Consider the following 20,933-nt stretch of genomic DNA (forward strand, 5'->3'; position numbering starts at 1 on the left):
CTGATTTTCTAATATATTTAAGACAGCATTGAGACTGGACCACTCAGAAACACTCAACTCTTGGAAAGCCATTCTAGTGTTTCAAGTTGCTTTGATCCTGACAAACTCCCCAGTCACTGTCAGTGATATTCCCTTAATATGATGCTGCCACTATAAAGACCATATTCAATATAGTGTTCTAACTACCATACTTGACCATTCCCTATACCCATCATGAGGTTGCTACAACCTAGCCTACGAATGAACGTTTATAATGTAGGTGTGCATGTCAAGAAACAAATTGGAGTAGTCAAAGTGACAGCAGTGACACATTCAATACTGCCTTGCTCACTCTTGCCTGCATCTAGCTGATCTGGGGTGTAATCGTAAGGTGGCTTGGAGTTATTTCTTAACCTCCCCCGACAGGTAGCCTAGTGGTTACAGCGTTGGGCCAGTAACCTAGCAAGGTTGCTAGATCAAATCCCCATGCTGACAAGGTAAAAATCTGTCATTCTGCCTCTGAACAAGGCAGCTAACCCACTATTCCTAGGCCGTCATTGTAAATAAGAATTTGTTCTTAACTGACTTGCCTAGTTAAATAAAGGTTACATTATGCCTGTATAAAAATGTATCCCAGACATGCTCATAAATCTCATCGGTAGCTCTTGAGTTTCAATCATTGTTTGACATTCACTATCCAACTGAGGGACCTTACAGACAGTGGGAGTTGTTATTCAATCACGAGAACCACTACTTTTGCAAACAGATGGATCTCATTCAACAAATTGTCATTTTTTCATTCAAGTATTTTCTCCTAAAAGTATTTTAGATGCGTGAAGATCTTTGCAATCAAGACTTCTTCATTTTAAAAATGTATTTCAGAAAATTTCAAATGTTTCTTTCACTTTGAAAATGTGAAGTAGCTAAAAAATACAAATCAAAATCAAATGTATTGGTCACATACACATATTTACCAGATACTACTGCGGGTGAAACTAAATGCTTGTGTAGATCCGTGGGAGAACGTCTCAACGTAATCTCTTTATAGTTTGAAGTTTAAGGAGGCAAAGTGTGAAAGCAGTGCAAGGGTCTGTAGACTTTCACTAGGCACTGTACGCGTCACAAAATACTGTACCTTCTTCACTAAGCAAGTGTTATAGGCACAACGGGGAAAAGGCGGTACATCAGGATGTGAATGCAACAAACTCAACATCTCATCAGGTTAGACAAAACAGTTTAGAGAACAGTTTTAATGACGACAAGGAAGCACGGCTGAATATATAGCAAGGCCCAGGTCAGTAATCCAGTTCAATCAGGTTCTGAGTTACATATATTATTATTCGCCATGTTCTATACAGTAATAAAGCATAAAGCACATTTGAACATCTGTCCTAACTTACAGCTGAAAACTCCCACAGGTTGCATTGGGATTAAAAATAAAAATATATGATGTTAGCTAAGTCAGTCTGGGTATGAGTCCAAGATGGCAACATATTCCCTATATAGTGCACTACTTTTGACCAAAATCATGGGCCCTGGTCAAAAGTAGTGCACTATATAGGGAACAGAGTGATCTGTTCCAAAGTATCGTACTATAGGGAATAGGGTGCCATTTTAGACGCAGCCTGGGTGTATCGTTTGGATGAGGAGGATGGTCACGGGACCCTCTGAAGAGGGCAAGGAAGGCAGAAGGGTATGCAGCACACAGCGGTTCACAGGCCAGCTATGCAGTTTCACTTGAAACCAAAACGCCATCATGAAATGTCATGAAATTTAACCAAGAGATACCGTAGGAGAATCAAATCTCCTTTCAACTAGAGTACATCCAAAACATATTCAATTACAATCATAAAACACATACTGATTATTACAGGTAGGAAGTCAGGCATAAATGGACACCCACTTTGATGAGAACGAAAACTGTAGAATTAACTTGTTTTTAGAACTCTTAAAAAGTTCCTTTATGTAAAGGTTTGGAATCTCATGACTCACAAAGGACACTTTGTATCGCACCTGCTGGGCTAGTCCATATCAGTGAGTCGGCTTTTCTGAGGAACATCTACTTTGTGAAGTTTCTAAGGATCATTTAGTACTGAATGCTTGGTCCCAAAGTTAACAGTTTCCTTAAAATAGTGACAGAATTATAAGGCATGGAACAGGGAAGGAGAGACAGAATACTGCATTAAAGTGAATGCAGAGGAAGGATTTGGGGAACTGGTCATTCCACTGCTACTGATAAAAAAATATCCATTATGTAAAATGTTCTTTGAGGTATTGCAGCGTATTATTTCACAAAATCAACCCGCAACATATGATGTCAAATTTAGCTACTGCTTAATGGTCAAAATTTCACAAATTGGCCAAACCACAGATGATGGGTTGACAGAAGCAGTTGATATAGTAACTGCTTACTATTCCCATGTACAGTAGGATAATACATTTGATTGTATCTCAAATCATATCACAGAACAATGGGTTAGGATGATTGATTAGGAAAAAAAAGTGTGAAGGCTAGTTGAAAGCTAATGCTCCTAATTTAAAGATCAATTTAGCTACTTACATCTTGTAAAAATAAAATAACAAATATGGTCCCAAAACACACATACTATCAGGGACCAGTAGCGTTTGGCTTAAGCACACAATATACAGTTAGGGCTTTTATAAACAGGAAGTACCACACATGTTGACTTTAAAGTGGCAAACAAAATGCCAACCTCATCTCCTCCAGCCTGTATTCATAATATTAAAAATCTGTTTTCTAAAACATCAGCAGACGAGGAGGAGGATAATTAGCAGAACCTCTTAAAACAGTTAAACTATTCAAATGGCTTTTCCCCATTTTGGCCAGTCAGTGGCTTTTCCACCATTTTGGCCAGTCAGTGGCTTTTCCACCATTTTGGCCAGTCAGTGGCTTTTCCACCATTTTGGCCAGTCAGTGGCTTTTCCGGAACTGTAGAGCAGCAGCATCTTGTGGTGAGAGTTAGGGTTTCGTCTGCATCCGTCTGTCCGTCTTAAAGGTCGTCTGTCATTTTCAGTAGCTCCAGGAAGGCACCGACAGCCCCGAAATAACCCTGAAAAACACAGAGGGCTCAGGTCAGTTCATTATCTGATCAGGTATTTGACCAGGATATTATCATCAGCAACCTTGAGATTCCTGCTCAGCACCCAATTGTAACCTATCCAAACATACGCAGATGATCTGTTTGTTTAACCTTTTCATGGTACAATTAGGAGACTAAAAGAACAACAAGTGTGCTGCTTAAACGTAATTATTTTCACACATACTATCCTCTCTGCACGCATTCTGACCTTTGAACTGAAGCATGGGGAAACACAGAGTAAATATATGTATGTAAATATAAATGATAATTGTTTCAGATCGACATTTTCTTATGGTCGCTGGAGACAAATGTGAAGCCAGTCAGCGAACTGAAAAGCACAGTCAACATAAGCTGCTGTGATCTTATGCAGAATTTTTACTGTACGGCCTATTAGCTTGCAGGGACAAAACTTGGAGACGCACCCCAAATTGGTAGCCTACTGCAGCCTAGTTCACGTGATCACAGGGCATCGACATGAGCAATGTCGCGCCAAATTGAACCTTTGTGCACTCTCAAATGTTTCATTATATTCTCTGTTTCCATTTGTAGCCTATCACGTTAAATATTAGCCACTATCGGTAGCCACCGTCAGTAATACCCACATACCACATGAGGTTGGTTGTTCCTTAATTGGGGAAGACGAGCTCATAGTAATGGCTGGAATGGAATGGTAATCGATCTAATCAAACAAATGATTTCCATGTGTTTGATACCATTCCATTCACTCCATTCCAGCCGTCCTCCCCTCAGCAGCCTCCTGTGCCACATGCATTTTTAACTACTATCACTTAGTGTTAGTTTCAATTTGTAGCCTACATTTTTGCATCCTTCCATTCCATCATTAGTTGACCTTTCTTTCCTCTCTCGGGTCCGTGTGGTTGTTCATGAGAGTCACTAGCAATAGTGCACCATATTAGGCTAACGTATTACATGTTGTGCAATAATCTGGGACATGTAGCCTATTGGAATCATTATGGAACACATACCACACGTAGCAGTTTAAACCTGCCATACGGTTCACGACGACTGGACCATTGTCATCACAGTTCCATGATTAGTGAGGATTAGAGTAGATTTATAGAACTATTCTTCAACCCCTATTCTACACTTTTTTCACCATCCAATATTTAAAGGATTAAACAATTGAATATGGAAAGTTTCAGGAAGAATCAAACTGTATTTTTGATTCACCAATATATTTTGTGCATACACGCTCTCCAAACCAGTTTTTTTTGTATTACTCATAAATACTTTACGAACCCTAAATAATCTACAAGATCAGAGTATTTTTGCATCTACAAATTGGTGCGGAAACAGAGACGAATATACATATATTTAGATGTCTTTCTTTCATTGATCTCTAATATTCTGAACCATTCTTTCAATTTATTCTTCTGAGTCTTGAGAAAAATCTAATGAAAGGTAATCCATATTTAAAGGGACGGCTTTAGGCAGATGGACTGAAAACCCTATGGAATGAAAACTCCAAAATAAAATCTATTGGCCAGCAAGTTGAAGGGTTTTTAGCGGGCATAAGGGAGCCACACCCGCAAAGCGTGTTAGACACCTGCACAATGTCAGTCTTAATACTACTGAGCCAAGCCATAAGACTGCTGAACAATTAATCAAATGGCCACCCATACCATCACATTGTCACTTTACCCCGACCTACATATACAAATTACCTCGACTAACCTGTACCCCCGCACATTGACTCGGTACCGGTACCCCTGCATATAGCCTCGTTATTTTATTGTGTTACTTTTTTATTTTGTTTATTTAGTAAATATTTTCTTAATTCTATTTCTTGAACTGCCTTGGTGGTTAAGGGCTTGTAAGTAATCATTTCATGGTAAGGTAACCTGTTGTATTCGACACATTTGAAGTGCTTAAATAAAAACATGTAAAAAAGCATAGATTTCCTCAGTCTGAATCAGCCCCTTCGAGCATAGGAACATCCCTCACACTACACATACGTTATAATAGCATTGTGAAGTGACTCAGTGACACTGCCCTTAGATCAACGCATTCCAATGAGCATATGACCATATCGCAAACTACTTACCTCATGCTCTAAGAAGAGAGCTTTTAATTGTCCTTTGGACCAAAAATCCATGGCATAAGCAAGCAGCTTCGTTGACACAGTATTGATTCTCAGGAAATTCCCAACAAACACCACTCTTTCAATTTTCTGAAAGACAACATTGAACCATTTGTAAACCAGACTTTTTTAGAATGACTGTTTCACAAAGCAAGATGGAATGAGATATTTTCAAAGAAAGATATGTCCACAAAAATATTTGTTTGAAGACCTTGGGCTTGCTCTCAGATTAATAGCATAGATGGGTGTCTGGCTGCCATCTAGGGCTCCCAAGTGGCACAGCGGTCTAAGGCCCTGCATCTCAGTGCTAGAGGTATCCCTACAAACCCTGGTTCGATCCCGGGCTGTTTCACAACCGGCCATGATTGGGATCCCAAAGGGCAGCGCACTATTGGCCCAGCGTCGTCCGGGTTAGTGTTTGGCCCGGGTAGGCCATCGTAAAATAATAATTGACTTGCCTAGTTAAATAAAATGATTAAGATGAAATAGGGGAGAAAACCTGAAGTAGCAGCAGCAGCAGTAGAATCAATCTTAAGCTTCAGTGACTCAGCAGCAGGGGAGAGAAAGATTGAGCAGTAGCCAATAACGAACGGCTCAACTTCTGTTAATTACATAGTTACGGGGCTGCCAGAATGACAAGACTACTCATTCTAAATAACAATCCGCCAAAGCAAAGAAGTGGTGCACTGTGCAGGGAAGTCGTAAGACTTCCTCCAATTCATACACTGTTCTCTACATGCATAAGTAGCTAGAAAGCTGAATCAAATGTACACTTGTGTACATTGCACTCAAAACATTACAATGGGGTTGCTCAAAGGGGAAGATAATCTTGCAGTGAACTGCACCACAGTACGAATTGAATCGGACTGAGACCACACTTTTTGAGCGAACCACGGTGCGTTATTTAGTGCGCTATTTAGTGTGCTCGCGAGTGTTCATGGTGTTCACACCAGTCCAAACACACCGATCTAATGGGTTAAATGCACCAGAGCTCAGAAAAATCCCCCCCCCCCCCTAAGGTTCTATCTGCAAAAAGATGATTCTGAGATAATTGGCTTTAATGTTTTCCGAAACCTCATTGGTTTGAATGGTGTCGGCAATTTTATCTTGTATCCTTTTGAACTTAACAACACGAAATGAGCTATTTAGAGCACCATATACTGTAGGTAGAGAACATCATACAGAACAAGGCTATGTCAAAAAGTACATTTTGACAAAAATGTAGATAGAAACTTATAGTCCAAAGCTCTTGATTTGTGTCAGAAAGCTTACTGTTGTTGTTCTGTGTGCTTTGATAGCCCTGTACAATGCTGCTTGATCTCCATGCCACAAGGCAACACTGTAAAGAAGCTGAAAGCACACAGAGTCCATTCCCATCATCCATCACACTGGCTGTCCACTTCACTCCTTTGTTTTATGATGACAGAAAATAACTTTGTGAGAACTTCAACCCTTCTGTCACACCCCAGTGTGCTACAGGTAACCAACAAAATAAAAGAAACACCAACAAAGTGTTTCCATTATTCTTTTCAGTTACGTGTATCGTCACACTATTAGAATGACTCAACGAAGTTAAACGGAATTTGATTGCTGATGTGACAACAACCTTTGCCTTTGTACCTCATTAACCGCACACATACGAGCAATAGAGCCAATGTTGTTGGTGATGGTGACGAGAGTGGCTCGGGCTAGGTCCTCCTTACTGATGCTGTCACGCTTCTCCTTGCTCATCATATGACCAAAACTGCAAGAAATTAACGAATCGGGTTAGTTTCCATAATACTCTGTTTTCAACGCATACGTTTACTTGAGGTATTAGTTAACTTAAACTTCACCTAGATGCAACAGTAGACCCCTGGAGACCGAAGCGTTCATAGTCTCCTCCGTAGATGTCCTTCACCAGTTTGTCCACGTTGCTGCTGTCCCCCTTCGCCGCCATTTCCAGGGCCTCCTCAAATGTCTCGCAGCCAGTCAGCAAGCAGCATAGGCCTAGGAACGTCCCACCTCCCAAACTGTGGGGGACAGGCAATTATGTGAGCTTCTACTCTATGGGTTGTGCACATCTGTTTAGCTTGCAGGAAACAACCCACTGGGCACAGACATAATTTCTACATCTAGTTTTGGTTTACATTTGGTTGAGTTGTCAACTAATGTGAATTCAACGTGAAAACAAAACAAAAAATGGCACTGTGTCATTGGATTTAGGTAGACGTTTGGTGAAAAAACAAAATTCTAAAATTCCCTTACTTTGATTACTTTTTTCAAATCCATGCATTTTTCCAATTTGATTCAATGTTAAATAAGATTATATAAAAACATTGAATTTTTTGTTGAAATGACATGGAAACAACATTGATTCAACCAGTTTTTTCACAGTTGTTTTGTTATATTTGTCTACGTTAGGAACCATGGTAACTTATCTACACTCAAAACATGAATACATCGAATACAGAAGGATGCGAGCAAAGGTATTGTGACAGAACTGTGTTATCAGATCAAATACATACAGCTATCATGACATTGAATGACACGATTACCTTGGTTTACCTAGAAGCAACAGATTACATTTGTTTACCTGGTGCCTGTGACCCGTTTGTAGTTGTCCTTCGAATAGACTGCCAGCATGCTGACGCCTGAGCCAATGTTTACCAACAACATGGGGAAGGGGTTGTCAAGGCAACACGTTTTCTTGACACAGTTCTCACTCTCGGGGTCGGAGGGGTTCTCGAAAAAGTAGCACTCTGGATGGCCATTGAACCCTACTGAGTCCACATAGAGAAGACCCTGGATGAGACAGTCCAGTTCATCCAGCTTCTGGAGCTTTAGGTTGGCGATCTGGGAGATGGAAAGCAGAAGATGTATAAGACTATAGGGCAGGAGTAGAAACTGGAGTGGTTTTGATATGCAATGGTAACTGCTCCAACTTTGAGCATGAGCTGTCTGTAACTAGACCAGGCGAGTCTGAACCAACCACATACATCAACTCTCATCTAATCACATGAGAAACCATGTTGCCGTCAATGATCATGCCACGCAATCTTTAACTGACTAATGACACATGTAATAACATGCAATAAACAAATACACATCGTCTGTCACTATCAGTCAGTCTCCCTGTCTGACAACACCCAATAGTTCTTCCAACCATCACACACCGTCCTAAAGTCGTCCTCAAACTTGTAGGCCCCTCCGCCAGTGGCGCAGAGTGTGGTGTGCAGGCTGGAGAAGTTCTTATCTCGGCCCATCTGGATGAAGCCCAGCATGTCCTGGGTGGGGAAGCGGATGAAGTGCAGGTTACCCTTCCGGCCGCACATGGTTAGGTTCTTGAGCTCCAGGTGGACGTCGCGGATGCCCGTGTTGCCGTAGGCCACGTTGGAGGTCAGGAAGTGGCGGATGCTCTTCAGGCTCTCCACCTCCTCCTCCTCCGCCGTGAAGTCCTTGGGCTCGAAGTAGACCAGCTTCACCAGAGTGCCGCCGATGTCCATCCCAAACCAGGGGAAGGCTGGAATAGAAAACAAAATGTTTAAGAGATGAATTGGAGCTTAGTCACCTTTGTCTGTAGAAAAGTACTGTTTAGCTCTTTAGAAGTTATGCTAAATTATCTTTCAACAAATGGATACACAAGCTCTCAAAAGATCGTCCTCTAGTGTTCTGTCTATGTCACAACTAAGCTATTGCTCCATATAGGTCAGGCTTCCAATCAACCGTGCAGACCTATGTTGCATTTTCTAACTTGATTTCATTGAAGACGAAACCATCATGTCATACTATGCACACATCATGTCTTCTTATAAGCGATCACTGACATGTTCCTCTCTTTTTTGGCGAGAGGTGGGAAGGGAGGAAGAGGGGAGGAAGGGAGAGGAGGAAGGGGGTCCTCAAATTCACAGCAGTATGTTCATTCTGCAACAAAAGCTGAGGGCTTTGTTGCCATGGAAACACCAGCATGGAGAGAAGATTGCCTGGAGAGTCTGCCCAACCCTCAATTTACTACTGATTGTACAGTACAATGAATACTGTATGTAGTCAATACACAGGCAGGCAAACTGGTTCCTTCCCCCTGGCTTTTAAATCAATAGCACTTCATTTGACAGAGGGGTGTAAAGTCCCTTATGGCTCATTCCACAAACCAGACTGGTTACATTCAACTCTGTGCAAAGCTACAGAAAAACTGTAACCAAAAGACATTCTTGGGTGCTTAAAATAGTCCAATTTGAGATGTAATTGTTGATATCAGAGGTGTAATGGTGGTGCAATCTGGGTTGGACAATCAATTTCTAGAATATACTCTGGAATCTTTACTGACTTAATCACCCGATTTCAATACATCGGTCAGCGGTGCTACAGACAGATCTTGCTTTGCAATGATTTCACTGTCATTTTACAGAGGAGGTATTTGACTGAATGTTTCCATTTATGCCACTCCTCAGTTAATGTCTGAGCCCAGTCTCAATTGCTTTCATGAGCTTTTTCTCTCACTGCCCTGAGTTTAAGACATGGGTTTAACTATCTTGGAATTAACAACATTTCCAAGAACTTTATTTTCTGATTTCTTCTTAACTTTTTGAAACATAAGAAATAGCGCAATGACATTTCCAATAACCTTAGCAGCTTGCTTAACTTTCTTCTTAAGTCTAGTTAAAGAAAAAAATGACAGTTAATTAAGACATTTCTTCTTAATAAGGTTTTGTGAATCGGGGGCCCAGGGCTGTAACCAGGGCCCAGATTCACAAAACACTTCTTACGTAAAAACGTTAAAAAGTTCCTAAGAAACAAAAAGAAGTTAATTCGATAGTTTGTGAGTTCAATTCCTCAACAATATCTTAAGATTTTCTTACAACCTCAAATATCTCTTACAAATCTTCTTAAGATTGTGTTGCTAGGCAACCATTTTAGCTAGCTATCTAGCTAGCAATGGCAATCATACAAGCATATGTCTTACTGAGATTACTGTTCTAAAACATGTTCTTGCGTTTAAAATAATCCATGCTGAAATTTACAGATGAAGTATGTGAGTGGATTAAACATGTTCAATTGCTTTCATTAGCTTTTTTTCTCACTGCCCTGAGTGTAAGACAAGGGTTTAGCTATCTTGGAATTAATAACATTTCCAATAACTTATTTTCAAGAATCTGATTTCTTCTTAACTTTTTGCTTAAGGAGAAACATAAGAAATAGTGCAAGTACATTTCCAAGAACCTTTGAGGAATAGCAACTTTGCTTATCTTTCTTCATAAGTCTATAGTTAAGGAAAAAATAACAGTTAAGAATAAATGTTTTCCTCAGAAGGATTTGTGAATCTGGGCCCTGGAAGCCAGGGCACCGTGACTGGCAGCACTTATAGGTGAAAGGTGTGTTTATTCCCCCACCCACAGAGCAAAGTTCTCAGCAGCTAGTCAGAGTAGAGCCTAACAGTAGCCTAACATTAATGTGCAACAAAAGTTAAGGATTTAACACCATATATTTTCATAGTTGAGTGACTGGCACAGCATAACTCCATTTGCTACTCAGTTTGTTGCATATAAGGGGAACTACCAATAAGCATATTATGCTTATTCGATTGATCATACTGGAGGGCAGAGGAGTCTGGAGGGAGGAGCTATAGGAGTACAGGCTCATTGAAATGGCTGTAATGGAATAATAGGAACGATATCAAACGGATCAAACATATGGAAACCACGATCGACTGTTCCATTGATTCCATTCCAGTCATTACAATGAGCCCGTCCTCCTATAGCTCCTCCCACCAGCCTCCTCTGCTGGAGGGAAAACATGTGTATTTGTCTTCATGCCAAGTGCATTTTATCAACTTGCAGCTCTTGTTCACAATCACTACCATTCAATGATATAATAGAAGCTGTCTGTTTGGATTCCAGACATATTTGAACAGTGCCCAGAGGAACACAGACAAGCCAGCATAGTGTAGCAACTTCTTGGACTAATGGTTGATCTGCATGCATTCACCACACAGATAATAAACCAGCCAAATCGTTCCAGAAGCACGCCCAAAGTGTATAGCATTGCAGTATTCAAGAAATTAGGAAAATTGCTGTTTGTCCGCTTGAGATTTGATTCAGCCAAGGTAGCAAGAGATGTTAATATGCAAATAAAAGTAAGTAAATAAGTACATTTCAGCCCTTTAAAATACAATACAGTAGAAACTCTTACCTGGTTTTTTAACAATAAGCTTCATTGTGATCCTCAGGTCAAAGTGCTTATGGTCAAAGAAACTTCAATCCAAGACTTGGGCTATAAGTAGTAGTATCACTCAATCAGCCCTATTGCATTGTGGCATAATGTCGTCGCAGCAATAAAGCAGGCTACACTTAACTGACATGGTGAGTGACAAACTTGTTTTACAGTGTTATAGTGGAAACAGAGAAACATACTGTGCTGTTAATAAAGCTGGCTGCTCTGTTAGTTTCTTCAGCCAACCCCCCTTATTAAGCAAGTACTGTCGGCTGATTGGTCAAAGGGAGTTGGCTCTCATATCAGCAGCGATTTCAACACACCTCCTGACTTTGAAACGACCAATGAAACGGTTCAACGGATAGCATCAAAGATCTCACAATAGCAAGGGGGGAGGGAGGATACACCTCATGTTCTATTACCGGGAGTGTTACATTGTGTGAAACAATATGATTGTCGTATTAGTATATGATAAACATGTTTATAAACAATACTGAATTACTTATTTATGGTTCTTGATTCTTATTATTTGTGCATTTCTTAAAAATAGCTAGAATGTAGTTTGAGGATACAGGAATAGGCCTTCAAATTATTTATCCACAGACATAGGCCGACATACCGATTATTCGTTACAGAAGCAGTATACATTGGGGAATTGGGCGGTTAGGCTTGCTTGTTGACATTCTTGGCAAAGCTTTGCAACACAAAGCGATATTCTATCATGCAGCAGCAAGTCTGACTGGTTCATTGTTTCATGAAAAGAGACATGCCACCATAGAAAATCCAGGCGATCTTCACTTTCGATGTGTAATATCGGAAACACCGAATTATGTGCAATCAATGCATTGACAGAAAACCCTGCTGTGCTTGACATTTATGAGAGGATTCTTAGAAAGTGTAGGCAAACTTGACCGAATGTGTACAGCCGACATGACAGTTAGCATTGAGGCTGAAACATTGTATTAAAATTGTATTCTACTTACGAGGTCTACTCTTTTTGCCAGAATCCATTCTTCTTCTGAGTCGACACCGCTTTGGAGGCGACCCATTATTATGGACGTCTTCCTGGAACTGAAGATCGTGGAAATGTTCAATTCCATTATGTCCACTACCACCACCACCAGCAGCACTACTACTACTACTACTACTACTACTACTAAACCCGCCACTGGTACTGGTTCCATTTGAACATAAGGCACTGCAGCTCCCGTTGCCAGTTTGTGTAGGATGGAATCCATTTGTCAAACCATTATCTTGGCAAACGCCTGTTCTTTTCTGATCCGATGCTTTGCCATTAGCGTTATCCATTTTTGGGGGGCGCAGGGAAAGCACTAGCGGGCAGTTTCAGACAATTGATCCGCTTTCCTCCGCGATGTTTCTTCAAAAGGACCGATGTCAGGCTATTTGGTAAATATCTATTGCGACAGAAAATAATGATGGCCCTTGGGTCGAAGTGGATAGTGGAACAATGCAACAACTGCTAGGACGTTCGGCTGAGGTCACTGTCGTTCATTTTGCTTCTTCATGCTCATCTCCTGCAGCAGCTTCCGAGTTAAACAGCCGGCAGCCTACGTCATTGTAGTCTGTTTCGTAGATCCTCCAAATAATTACATTTTTCAACTTCTCTTATTGCCATCTCCCATGGTCCAAATCAGTTGAAGTTACACATGAACTGTTACACATGAACTGACTGGGCAAAATGGACAGTTTATTAGCCTACTGTGTAATTATCTTGGAGTGTAGTTTATCAAGAACTGGGCTAATTAATTGCATTGTTACACTGTAGGCCTAATAGGAACAATGTAACACGTATCATTACAATAGGCAACATTGTAGTCTACCTACAAGTAGGCTTAATAATTATATCGGTTACCCAGAAGCAAAACTCTCTCGCGAAAATATAATCTGTCCAAGAGAATCTGTCCACGAGAGATTAACCTAATAAGGACACAGGGGTTTCCCAGTTTTAAAAAATTCTAAAACATAAATAGACAAAATAGCTAGCCCACATTTCTGAAGTCTTTAAAGTGGCAATCCGCAGACAATAACAAAGCCTGTTTCGGTAAAAAAATCTGAGGGAAGACCGACCATCCGTTATATCAAAATTATAGTTTTAACCATGGTATGAGGCTATACAGTGTTTGTTTAGATTCTACTTTGTTTACAAACATTGGAGTATAACCATCTTATATTTTGGGTTCTGATGGAGTATGACAGTTTAACTAAATTAATTAGGCATTTCTAAATTCTATTCTCCAAGAATCAATGGGTAGGCCTATATCATTCATTTATAAATCCCCAAAAAATGTATGCCGCAACTACAGATTGCCACTTTAAGATTACGCCCCTTGTCATGTAAATATATCAATCCTAAATATAATAAAATCACTATTTGACAGTGTGAAAAAAATGTGGATATTGTAAAAACATTTTGACCTATAATAAAGCCTCAGGATGGCGCCAAAGTGCATAAATCTGATACTCTCGCGATCTCTCTCAATTAAATTAAATTCAAGGGGCTTTGTTGGCATGGGAAACATATGTTTACATTGCCAAAGCAAGTGAAATGGATAAAGAAAAGTGAAATAAACAAAAAGTCAACAGTTAACAGTAAATAATCTCTCTCTCCCCCTCTCTCACACACATGCACACACTAGCTACAATTGGTAAAATAATGGCAACAAGGTGTTGCTCCGTTCTAAAAACCCAAATCAAATATAAACTTCTGTGATATGCATATGCTTTATATTTATAGAATAATTTCCAACTAGACGGTTTGTCACTAGTTAGCACAGCCACAAAGTAAAAATTGTCTATATCCCAAAAATGCATGGTCTTAATTTAAGGTTTGTGTTAGGCATAAGGTTAGCTGTGTGGATAAGGTTGGGGTTAAGGTTAGGTTAAAAATCGGATTATAAGAAGAGAAATTGTAGAAATAGAAGGGGCTTAGCCATAATTATGACTTTGTGGCGACGATTAACTAGGCTAGCCTACACCTCTGCGGGTTCTTCTGACGTCATCCCGGTATATTTCCCTCCAGTCTAGCCGATTCAACATTTCCAGAGTTCTTTGCTGCGCTAGCCACTCGTGCGATGGTCACCATTGAACCGCCTTACATTTTACAATGTATCACAAACCAAGCTTGTTAACCGGAGTCTGTTTATCCTATTAATTTACTCTATCCCATTAACCTGCTGCCTTGGCGCCGCTGCATGGATAAAGGGTACTACAGGGACTGGTAATTTGGAGAAATTATGGAAAAGACTAATGAATCAATGAAGTTGGGGGGAATAATCATTGTGCATTGATGTATTCCCAATGCATTATTAATAACGGATTAATATATAAGAATGGAACCAATTAAACCTTATTAATCTCATGAGATCATCTTTGACCAAAGACCTGATGAAGGAACTTGCCAGGACCAGTATGACTACAGCGGAGATGGATCTGCGTCTGCTGAGGGCGCACCAAACAACCACTGCAACTTTGCCAATTCTGAGCCCCACGGAAAATGACACGACATGCGGGATGCAAATTCTCAGCCACGGGAATGTGGAGAAGGTTCTTATCGGAGGAGTTCTCACTGTTCTCACTTTGCTCACCATTTGCGGTAACTTACTTGTGGTGATATCCGTGTGCTTTGTGAAGAAGCTGAAGCAGCCCTCCAATTATCTCATCGTCTCCCTGGCGGTCGCGGACCTGTCTATAGCCGTGGCGGTGATGCCTTTTGTCAGCATCACGGACCTCATCGGGGGACAGTGGATCTTCGGACAGGTGTTCTGCAACGTTTTTATTGCCATGGACGTGATGTGTTGCACTGCATCAATCATGACCCTGTGTGTAATAAGCATAGACAGGTGAGTCAAGATGCAGTCTCGACTCCCTAATAAAACCAATAAATTGCAAATGTTCTTTTTGTCTTCCCCCAAATCATTATTTATCCAGGTTAGTCTCATGAGAAAAGTCAACAGCAATTAGCACCAATGAACAGACTTGCTTATGTTTTTTTTATTCAACCAATTGAGGAAACATTGAGAATGGATTATTGTATCTATGTCAACCCTATACCAGGGGTGGCCAACCCTCCTCCTCTTGAGTTTCTGGGCTGGGGGAAGGTGTAGGTTTTTACTGTAGCCCTGCTCTAACACACCTACTTCTAATCAGCTGCTCATCAGGTCCTTGATTAGCATAATCAGGTGCGTTAGAGAAGGGCTGGAGCAAAAGCCTGCACTGCAGCAGGAAGATGGTTGGCCACCCTTTGATCTACAGTATACCAGGGGTATTCAACTCTTGCCCTACGAGGTCCAAAGCCTGCTGGTTTTCTGGTCTACCTGATAAATAATTGCACCCACCTGGTGTCCCAGGTAAGTCCGTCCCTGATTAGAGGGAACTGGCTTCACTGTGTTCTTTAATTGTTTCCCTCTAATCAGCTTCGAGGTCCATAGTTGAGTTTGAGGAATCTATACTATCCTGTGATTACTTTGTCAATCATATTACTTCCATCGGCGACTTCTCAATATTTAAAACAAATCTCTTTGCCGTTACAGGTACCTAGGCATAACTAAACCCTTGACCTACCCTGTGCGACAGAGTGGGAGATGCATGGCCAAAATAGTTCTGTCTGTGTGGCTACTGTCGGCCTCCATCACCCTTCCCCCGTTGTTCGGCTGGGCCCAGAACGTCAACGACGACAAGGTGTGTCTAATCAGCCAGGACGTGGGCTACACTATCTATTCCACCGCCGTCGCGTTCTACATCCCCATGTCGGTGATGTTGATGATGTACTACAACATCTACCGAGCGGCCAAGGTGAGTGCCGCCAAGCACACCATCCAAGGCTTCCCCAAGGTGGAGGACGAATGCAACAGTGTTGACTGCGTGGCCGCGGCCTTTAAGCTCCAGAAGGAGGTAGAGGAGTGCGCCAGTTTCTCTCGTCTGCTGAAGAACGACAGGAAGAACATCTCCATCTTCAAACGGGAACAGAAGGCGGCCGCCACCCTGGGCATCGTGGTGGGGGCCTTCTCCGTCTGTTGGCTGCCCTTCTTCCTTCTGTCCACGGCCAGGCCCTTCATCTGCGGGCCAGAGTGTAGCTGCGTTCCCCTCTGGGTGGAGAGGTTCCTGCTCTGGCTGGGCTACGCCAACTCCCTCATCAACCCCTTCATCTACGCCTTCTTCAACAGGGACCTGAGGACCACCTACCGTAACATCCTACTCTGCAGGTATAGGAACATCAACCGCAAACTCTCCGCCGCCAGCATGCACGAGGCCCTCAAACTGTCTGAGAGACCAGATCTGGTGATCTAGCTAGAACAGTGTTTCTTAAACTTCTCGTTTCACTCACAGAGACCGGCAAGCTATGGTTTGGATGAAAAATTGTATTTGACATTTGACTAAATTGAGGCAGATAACCCTCTGGACCAGTCAGCAAACATTGCTCTAGACTGAGGAATCCTATTCAGTTCATGAGTAGAGGAAGGCTATATAAATGTATAGAAAAGAACTGTTATTATTGTTCATACCTGGCACACACAAGAACATTAGCTCCACATTTTGTCAGGTTATTGGGACAGACCCAAACCAAGCGTCAGATTACAATCTTCCCTCAATCAATTATTTTCAATCGAGTGTTCTGATAGGCATTCTGAATGGCTGTTCTTCTGCATTTTAGAGCACACTGTCAGAAATTAAATGTTAGATGACGGTGAAATGCAGAGAACATTTTTAGATAGCATGGCACACTCTGATGTATTGGATGAGAGGACAAATAATAGGCTATGGCTGTGGTAGGACAAATGACGCCATCATGTTATTTTGTTAGATATATCACTGTGTATTTGGTACTTGAAATTGAAAATCACACTCGATGCATAAAGTTTGTGTGAGAAATGTATTAAAAAAAATAAGAAGAAGCAACATTTTAAAGTTCAACAATATGCACCACAGATGGTGAACCATGGTTCCAGTTATGTATATTGAGTAACAGGAAAATGTATTGTTTTATGGTGTGTTCAATGAACCACCTTCGAAACCATTTGTGAAATTGTAACTATTATGTGTAGAATTTTGACCAAACTCAGTCATGCAACACAATTATGTTAGTAACATATTTATATGAGCTTGACAGTTGGTCATATGGGCATTTTTCGTCAAATGTACCATGCACTTTAGAGCATAACTAGTTTTGAGCCTTCAGCAGGGCACTTAGCCCTAATTGCTCCTGTAAGTCGCTCTGGATAAGAGCATCTGCTAAATGACTCAAATGTACATGTTGATATGTTAAGGACTGGGATTAACCCTTCATTGTACAGCACATACTGTGAATATATTTGATCAATGTATTACTATTTGATCAGTCATTAAGCTAGGCCTTTTTCAAGTATACTGAAATATTCAATGTTCAATGTATATTCAAGTATATTGTAGAGAAAAACCTTATGTTGATAGGGATGACATTGGCCAAGGTTGACTAGGGTGAATAGTGGTACATAAATGTTTGATTGCAATTGTTTTGATTTGTTCATTTATTCCAGATGTTTTTATTTTTTATATTTAAATAGCATATCTGAGAACGAGAAGGAACAGGTTGTACAGTATGTAGGAACATTATATATTTTTAGTAGTAGTTCTTGTTCTACCTTAAAGTTTTGCGTTACATTATTGATAAAATCTAACTATTAAGAAATGTTTATATTTTATGTCAAAATACACTAGGTCAACACATCATGCTACAACTCTAAATTGTGTTAATTTGACAGTGACGTGCTAGACTCTGTGCTTGTTTCATGCCAAAGCTCAGTCAAACACCGTAGTAAATGTTGAAGCACCAAAAGGAACACAATGTACTAGAAGAGACCAGAGGATCATAGATGATCACACGCTTTCATTTGGATTTGGAAACATGCTGGGCTGGCCTCAACAGGGGGGATCAGTATTATTATTATAACCAAGGCATTAATTGTCTTGCTATGGGGGAGGCACTTGACATCAGGGAACCCACAGCTTCCACGTGAGTCATTGCATCTGAAGCAATTGGCTTGGCTATTTCTTTGAAGTGGTATTTGTTTTGAGGTGTGAATCATAGACCAGCGAGGGATAGCTTAACTTATAGTATTTGTATTATCTTGTGGTTAAATCTAAAATGTTCCTCTTGTGCACCCTGTGGATCAGCAACAAAAAAAAGCAATTAGGATTTAGACAAATATGCTGTAAGGGAGGATTTTAGATCGCTCCATTCTCCCGTGCTAAGATGTGAACAGAGCTACCATTGAAACACATAGAACCTTAAAACAACTATGGCATCATGATGAGGCCGTGGAACTGAAAGATATTACCACAGATATTACCACAACTCAAAAACCACATGGGAGAACTATTAAAGCCATTTACATAGCTTTCCAAAGGAAAGACTCAAGGAAAAAGTAATGGGATTGCATGAGGACTGACAAAAATACAGCAATAGAAGTTGAAGCCCCTACAATGAATCTGCCTCTGATAATAAGCAAGCTTTGCACACTCTCCAGCCTTTTATTGCCAAAGCAGACATCAGGGAGTGTCCTCTCTGAGTAAATTAAATGTATATCCGGCTACAGTGACGGTCGCATCACTGAGTCAGTCAGGATAATGGAACCAGGGCGTACAAACGATGACCTTGAGGTTTCTCGTCCGTCGGGTTCCTAGATGCACTCTAACCATAAATCAGAGATTCTGACACCTCTGAATTACCCTTTCAAATGGATCGTCCTCTTAAATTACTCAACGATATGTCCTTTTCAATGACCCAACGCTAACCTGACCAGTTCTAAAAAGAGAAGGAAAGCCACAGAATTGAGCTGAGGATACAGGTTGTTTCCATTTGTGCCTCTTTAAGGGGTAATTCTCAGTGATAATGGGTGGGTGGGAGTACTGGATGGACATTGCATTCCTGAGAAATTGCTCTACCTGGTGGGTCCTTGTTTTTTAAACTTTTGCTAATAATTACCCCAATGATGAACACTTTTAAAGACCCCTAAATGTTGAATTAGGGTGGTCCACAGTCCACACTCTGAATCAGTTTATCTATAAAATCCCAGAATTTTATAGACTGGTTTATTTATTTATTATTCCCCTGGGTACAATTTGAAATACTTCCTTTTTCTTGTCAGAGTAAATCAGGAGTTCTCATTGCAATATACTTAATAGATTGTCCATGAAATACTTTTAATACTTGTATCTGTGCTTATAATCCCTCAAATGGCATGGTCACGTTCCCTGAAATGTACCTCATCTCTCTTTCACTAAAATGAATGTAACACTTTTGGCGTATGGACAGACATCCAAAGAATCAAAATGGCTTTTAAACCTCATTGTCAATAGCAAATTCAAGGTATTGTAACTACTCTTGCTATGAAATATCCACTGAAATGAATGGACACTGTGACCGGAGAGCGTACAACTCCGAACTCTGTGTCTTACATATGAAACCCACACGAAAAAGATGTTCACTGAAGACCTTGAGAAGATTTGAAAGGACAGATTCAACTCTGAGGCTGTGGGTTTTTTAGGCACCCCAATTCTGATGAGAATTGGCCTGCTTGTGGAAACGCAGCCTGAGTGGCCTGGGTGTTTACCTCCAGATAGGGCTCCGGCACACTGAATAATCCACCGCAGATAAATTACATCTGTATATTCATAGGCAAGCTGTTTAAACTCCAATGTTTATAATACACTGTAAATTGGCTGATTTTCTTGTCACATTTCATTTAAAGCTTCACCTACAGGATATGGCTCCACCTTTTGTATCTGCGCACATGCAGATTTTCAGCACAGATATGCACATTCAAGGTATAATTGCAGTATGACAAATGGCATACCATGAAACAGCACGTCAAATGAAATCCTCTCTGTGGAGGAAAAATAACATGATATTGCTCATTACTGTCTCATCGCTGGAATTTCCTGCCATCTTTCTAATTTACCTTTCCACAGGCAGCGTCACAAAATCCTGTTCCAGTGTAGACTATTTTATGCTCTAAATTCTCACTCTAATAGGCATCCTAATGAATCAATATTCTAATTAGAATTAAGAATTTGATTTAAAGCTAACAATTAATAAAGGGGAAGTTGGGGTTTAACTTGAATAAAAAGCCTTTGGACGCCTGGTGCATGGACTTCTTGGAGCAGCGTCTTCCTGGAGCAGCGTCTGCTTTAATGATTTATAAACAGTATACATTAGAGTGACACACAGGGGGCGCTGTTTTGAGGTCACCATGCCTCTTTTTACGAATCCTCCACCATTGTAATTTTTTTATTATTTTGGAAGCCTCCAGAAAGGCGTTTATTAATGTATACATTCGTTTTTTCTACTTGTATTATATTAAAGACACCTTAATGCATACGTTTAAACTATATTATGTGAGCTTAACATACAAATAAATAAAAAATCTAGAAAGATTTTCCTAAAAGTAGAATTTTTGGAGCTTGTTAATATTAACAAAAAAGACTTAAATACATTTAATTTTGTCTTGCAAACATTTAATTTAAATACTGTAGATTTCCATTCATTCCAATGGAGGACTGCTCCT

The 20,933-nt window shown here is 40.5% G+C and overlaps 2 protein-coding genes across 4 annotated transcripts; one reads left to right on the plus strand and one right to left on the minus strand.

Annotated features, from left to right (window-relative positions):
- Positions 1-1,211: 1,211 nt before the first annotated feature.
- On the minus strand, positions 1,212-15,105 carry pank1b (pantothenate kinase 1b). Of its 3 annotated transcripts, none has more exons than XM_031799282.1 (7): positions 14,993-15,105; positions 8,337-8,683; positions 7,757-8,016; positions 7,017-7,193; positions 6,802-6,925; positions 5,146-5,271; positions 1,212-3,050 (listed from the first exon to the last, which is right to left on the minus strand). In XM_031799282.1, the coding sequence occupies exons 2-7, from the start codon at positions 8,664-8,666 to the stop codon at positions 2,991-2,993; spliced, it is 1,077 nt and encodes a 358-aa protein (XP_031655142.1). In that variant the 5' UTR covers positions 8,667-8,683; positions 14,993-15,105; the 3' UTR covers positions 1,212-2,990. The 3 variants fall into 3 exon arrangements, with proteins under 3 accessions (XP_031655142.1, XP_020309066.1, XP_020309068.1); XM_020453477.2 differs by lacking the exon at positions 14,993-15,105 and adding an exon at positions 12,354-12,921; XM_020453479.2 differs by lacking the exon at positions 14,993-15,105 and adding an exon at positions 11,350-11,603.
- LOC109865121 (5-hydroxytryptamine receptor 7-like) lies at positions 14,442-18,085 on the plus strand. Its single transcript, XM_020453235.2, has 2 exons — positions 14,442-15,230; positions 15,921-18,085. The coding sequence occupies exons 1-2, from the start codon at positions 14,749-14,751 to the stop codon at positions 16,675-16,677; spliced, it is 1,239 nt and encodes a 412-aa protein (XP_020308824.2). The 5' UTR covers positions 14,442-14,748; the 3' UTR covers positions 16,678-18,085.
- The last annotated feature ends 2,848 nt before the right edge of the window (positions 18,086-20,933 follow it).

The sequence above is a fragment of the Oncorhynchus kisutch genome, linkage group LG20, assembly GCF_002021735.2.
Source record: "Oncorhynchus kisutch isolate 150728-3 linkage group LG20, Okis_V2, whole genome shotgun sequence".
In the NCBI taxonomy this organism is placed as follows: Eukaryota; Metazoa; Chordata; class Actinopteri; order Salmoniformes; family Salmonidae; genus Oncorhynchus; species Oncorhynchus kisutch.

Bases quoted from the DNA above. Each gene is read 5' to 3' on its own strand.
- pank1b (XM_020453477.2), bottom strand. From the start codon at position 12,678: ATGGATAACGCTAATGGCAAAGCATCGGATCAGAAAAGAACAGGCGTT. The intron at 7,194-7,756 runs GTAAACAAATGT...TGTCCCCCACAG, and splicing joins AAACGGGTCACAGGCACCAG to TTTGGGAGGTGGGACGTTCC. The intron at 3,051-5,145 runs GTAAGTAGTTTG...TGTGTTTTTCAG, and splicing joins CTCTCTTCTTAGAGCATGAG to GGTTATTTCGGGGCTGTCGG.
- LOC109865121 (XM_020453235.2), top strand. From the start codon at position 14,749: ATGAGATCATCTTTGACCAAAGACCTGATGAAGGAACTTGCCAGGACC. The intron at 15,231-15,920 runs GTGAGTCAAGAT...TTGCCGTTACAG, and splicing joins TGTGTAATAAGCATAGACAG to GTACCTAGGCATAACTAAAC.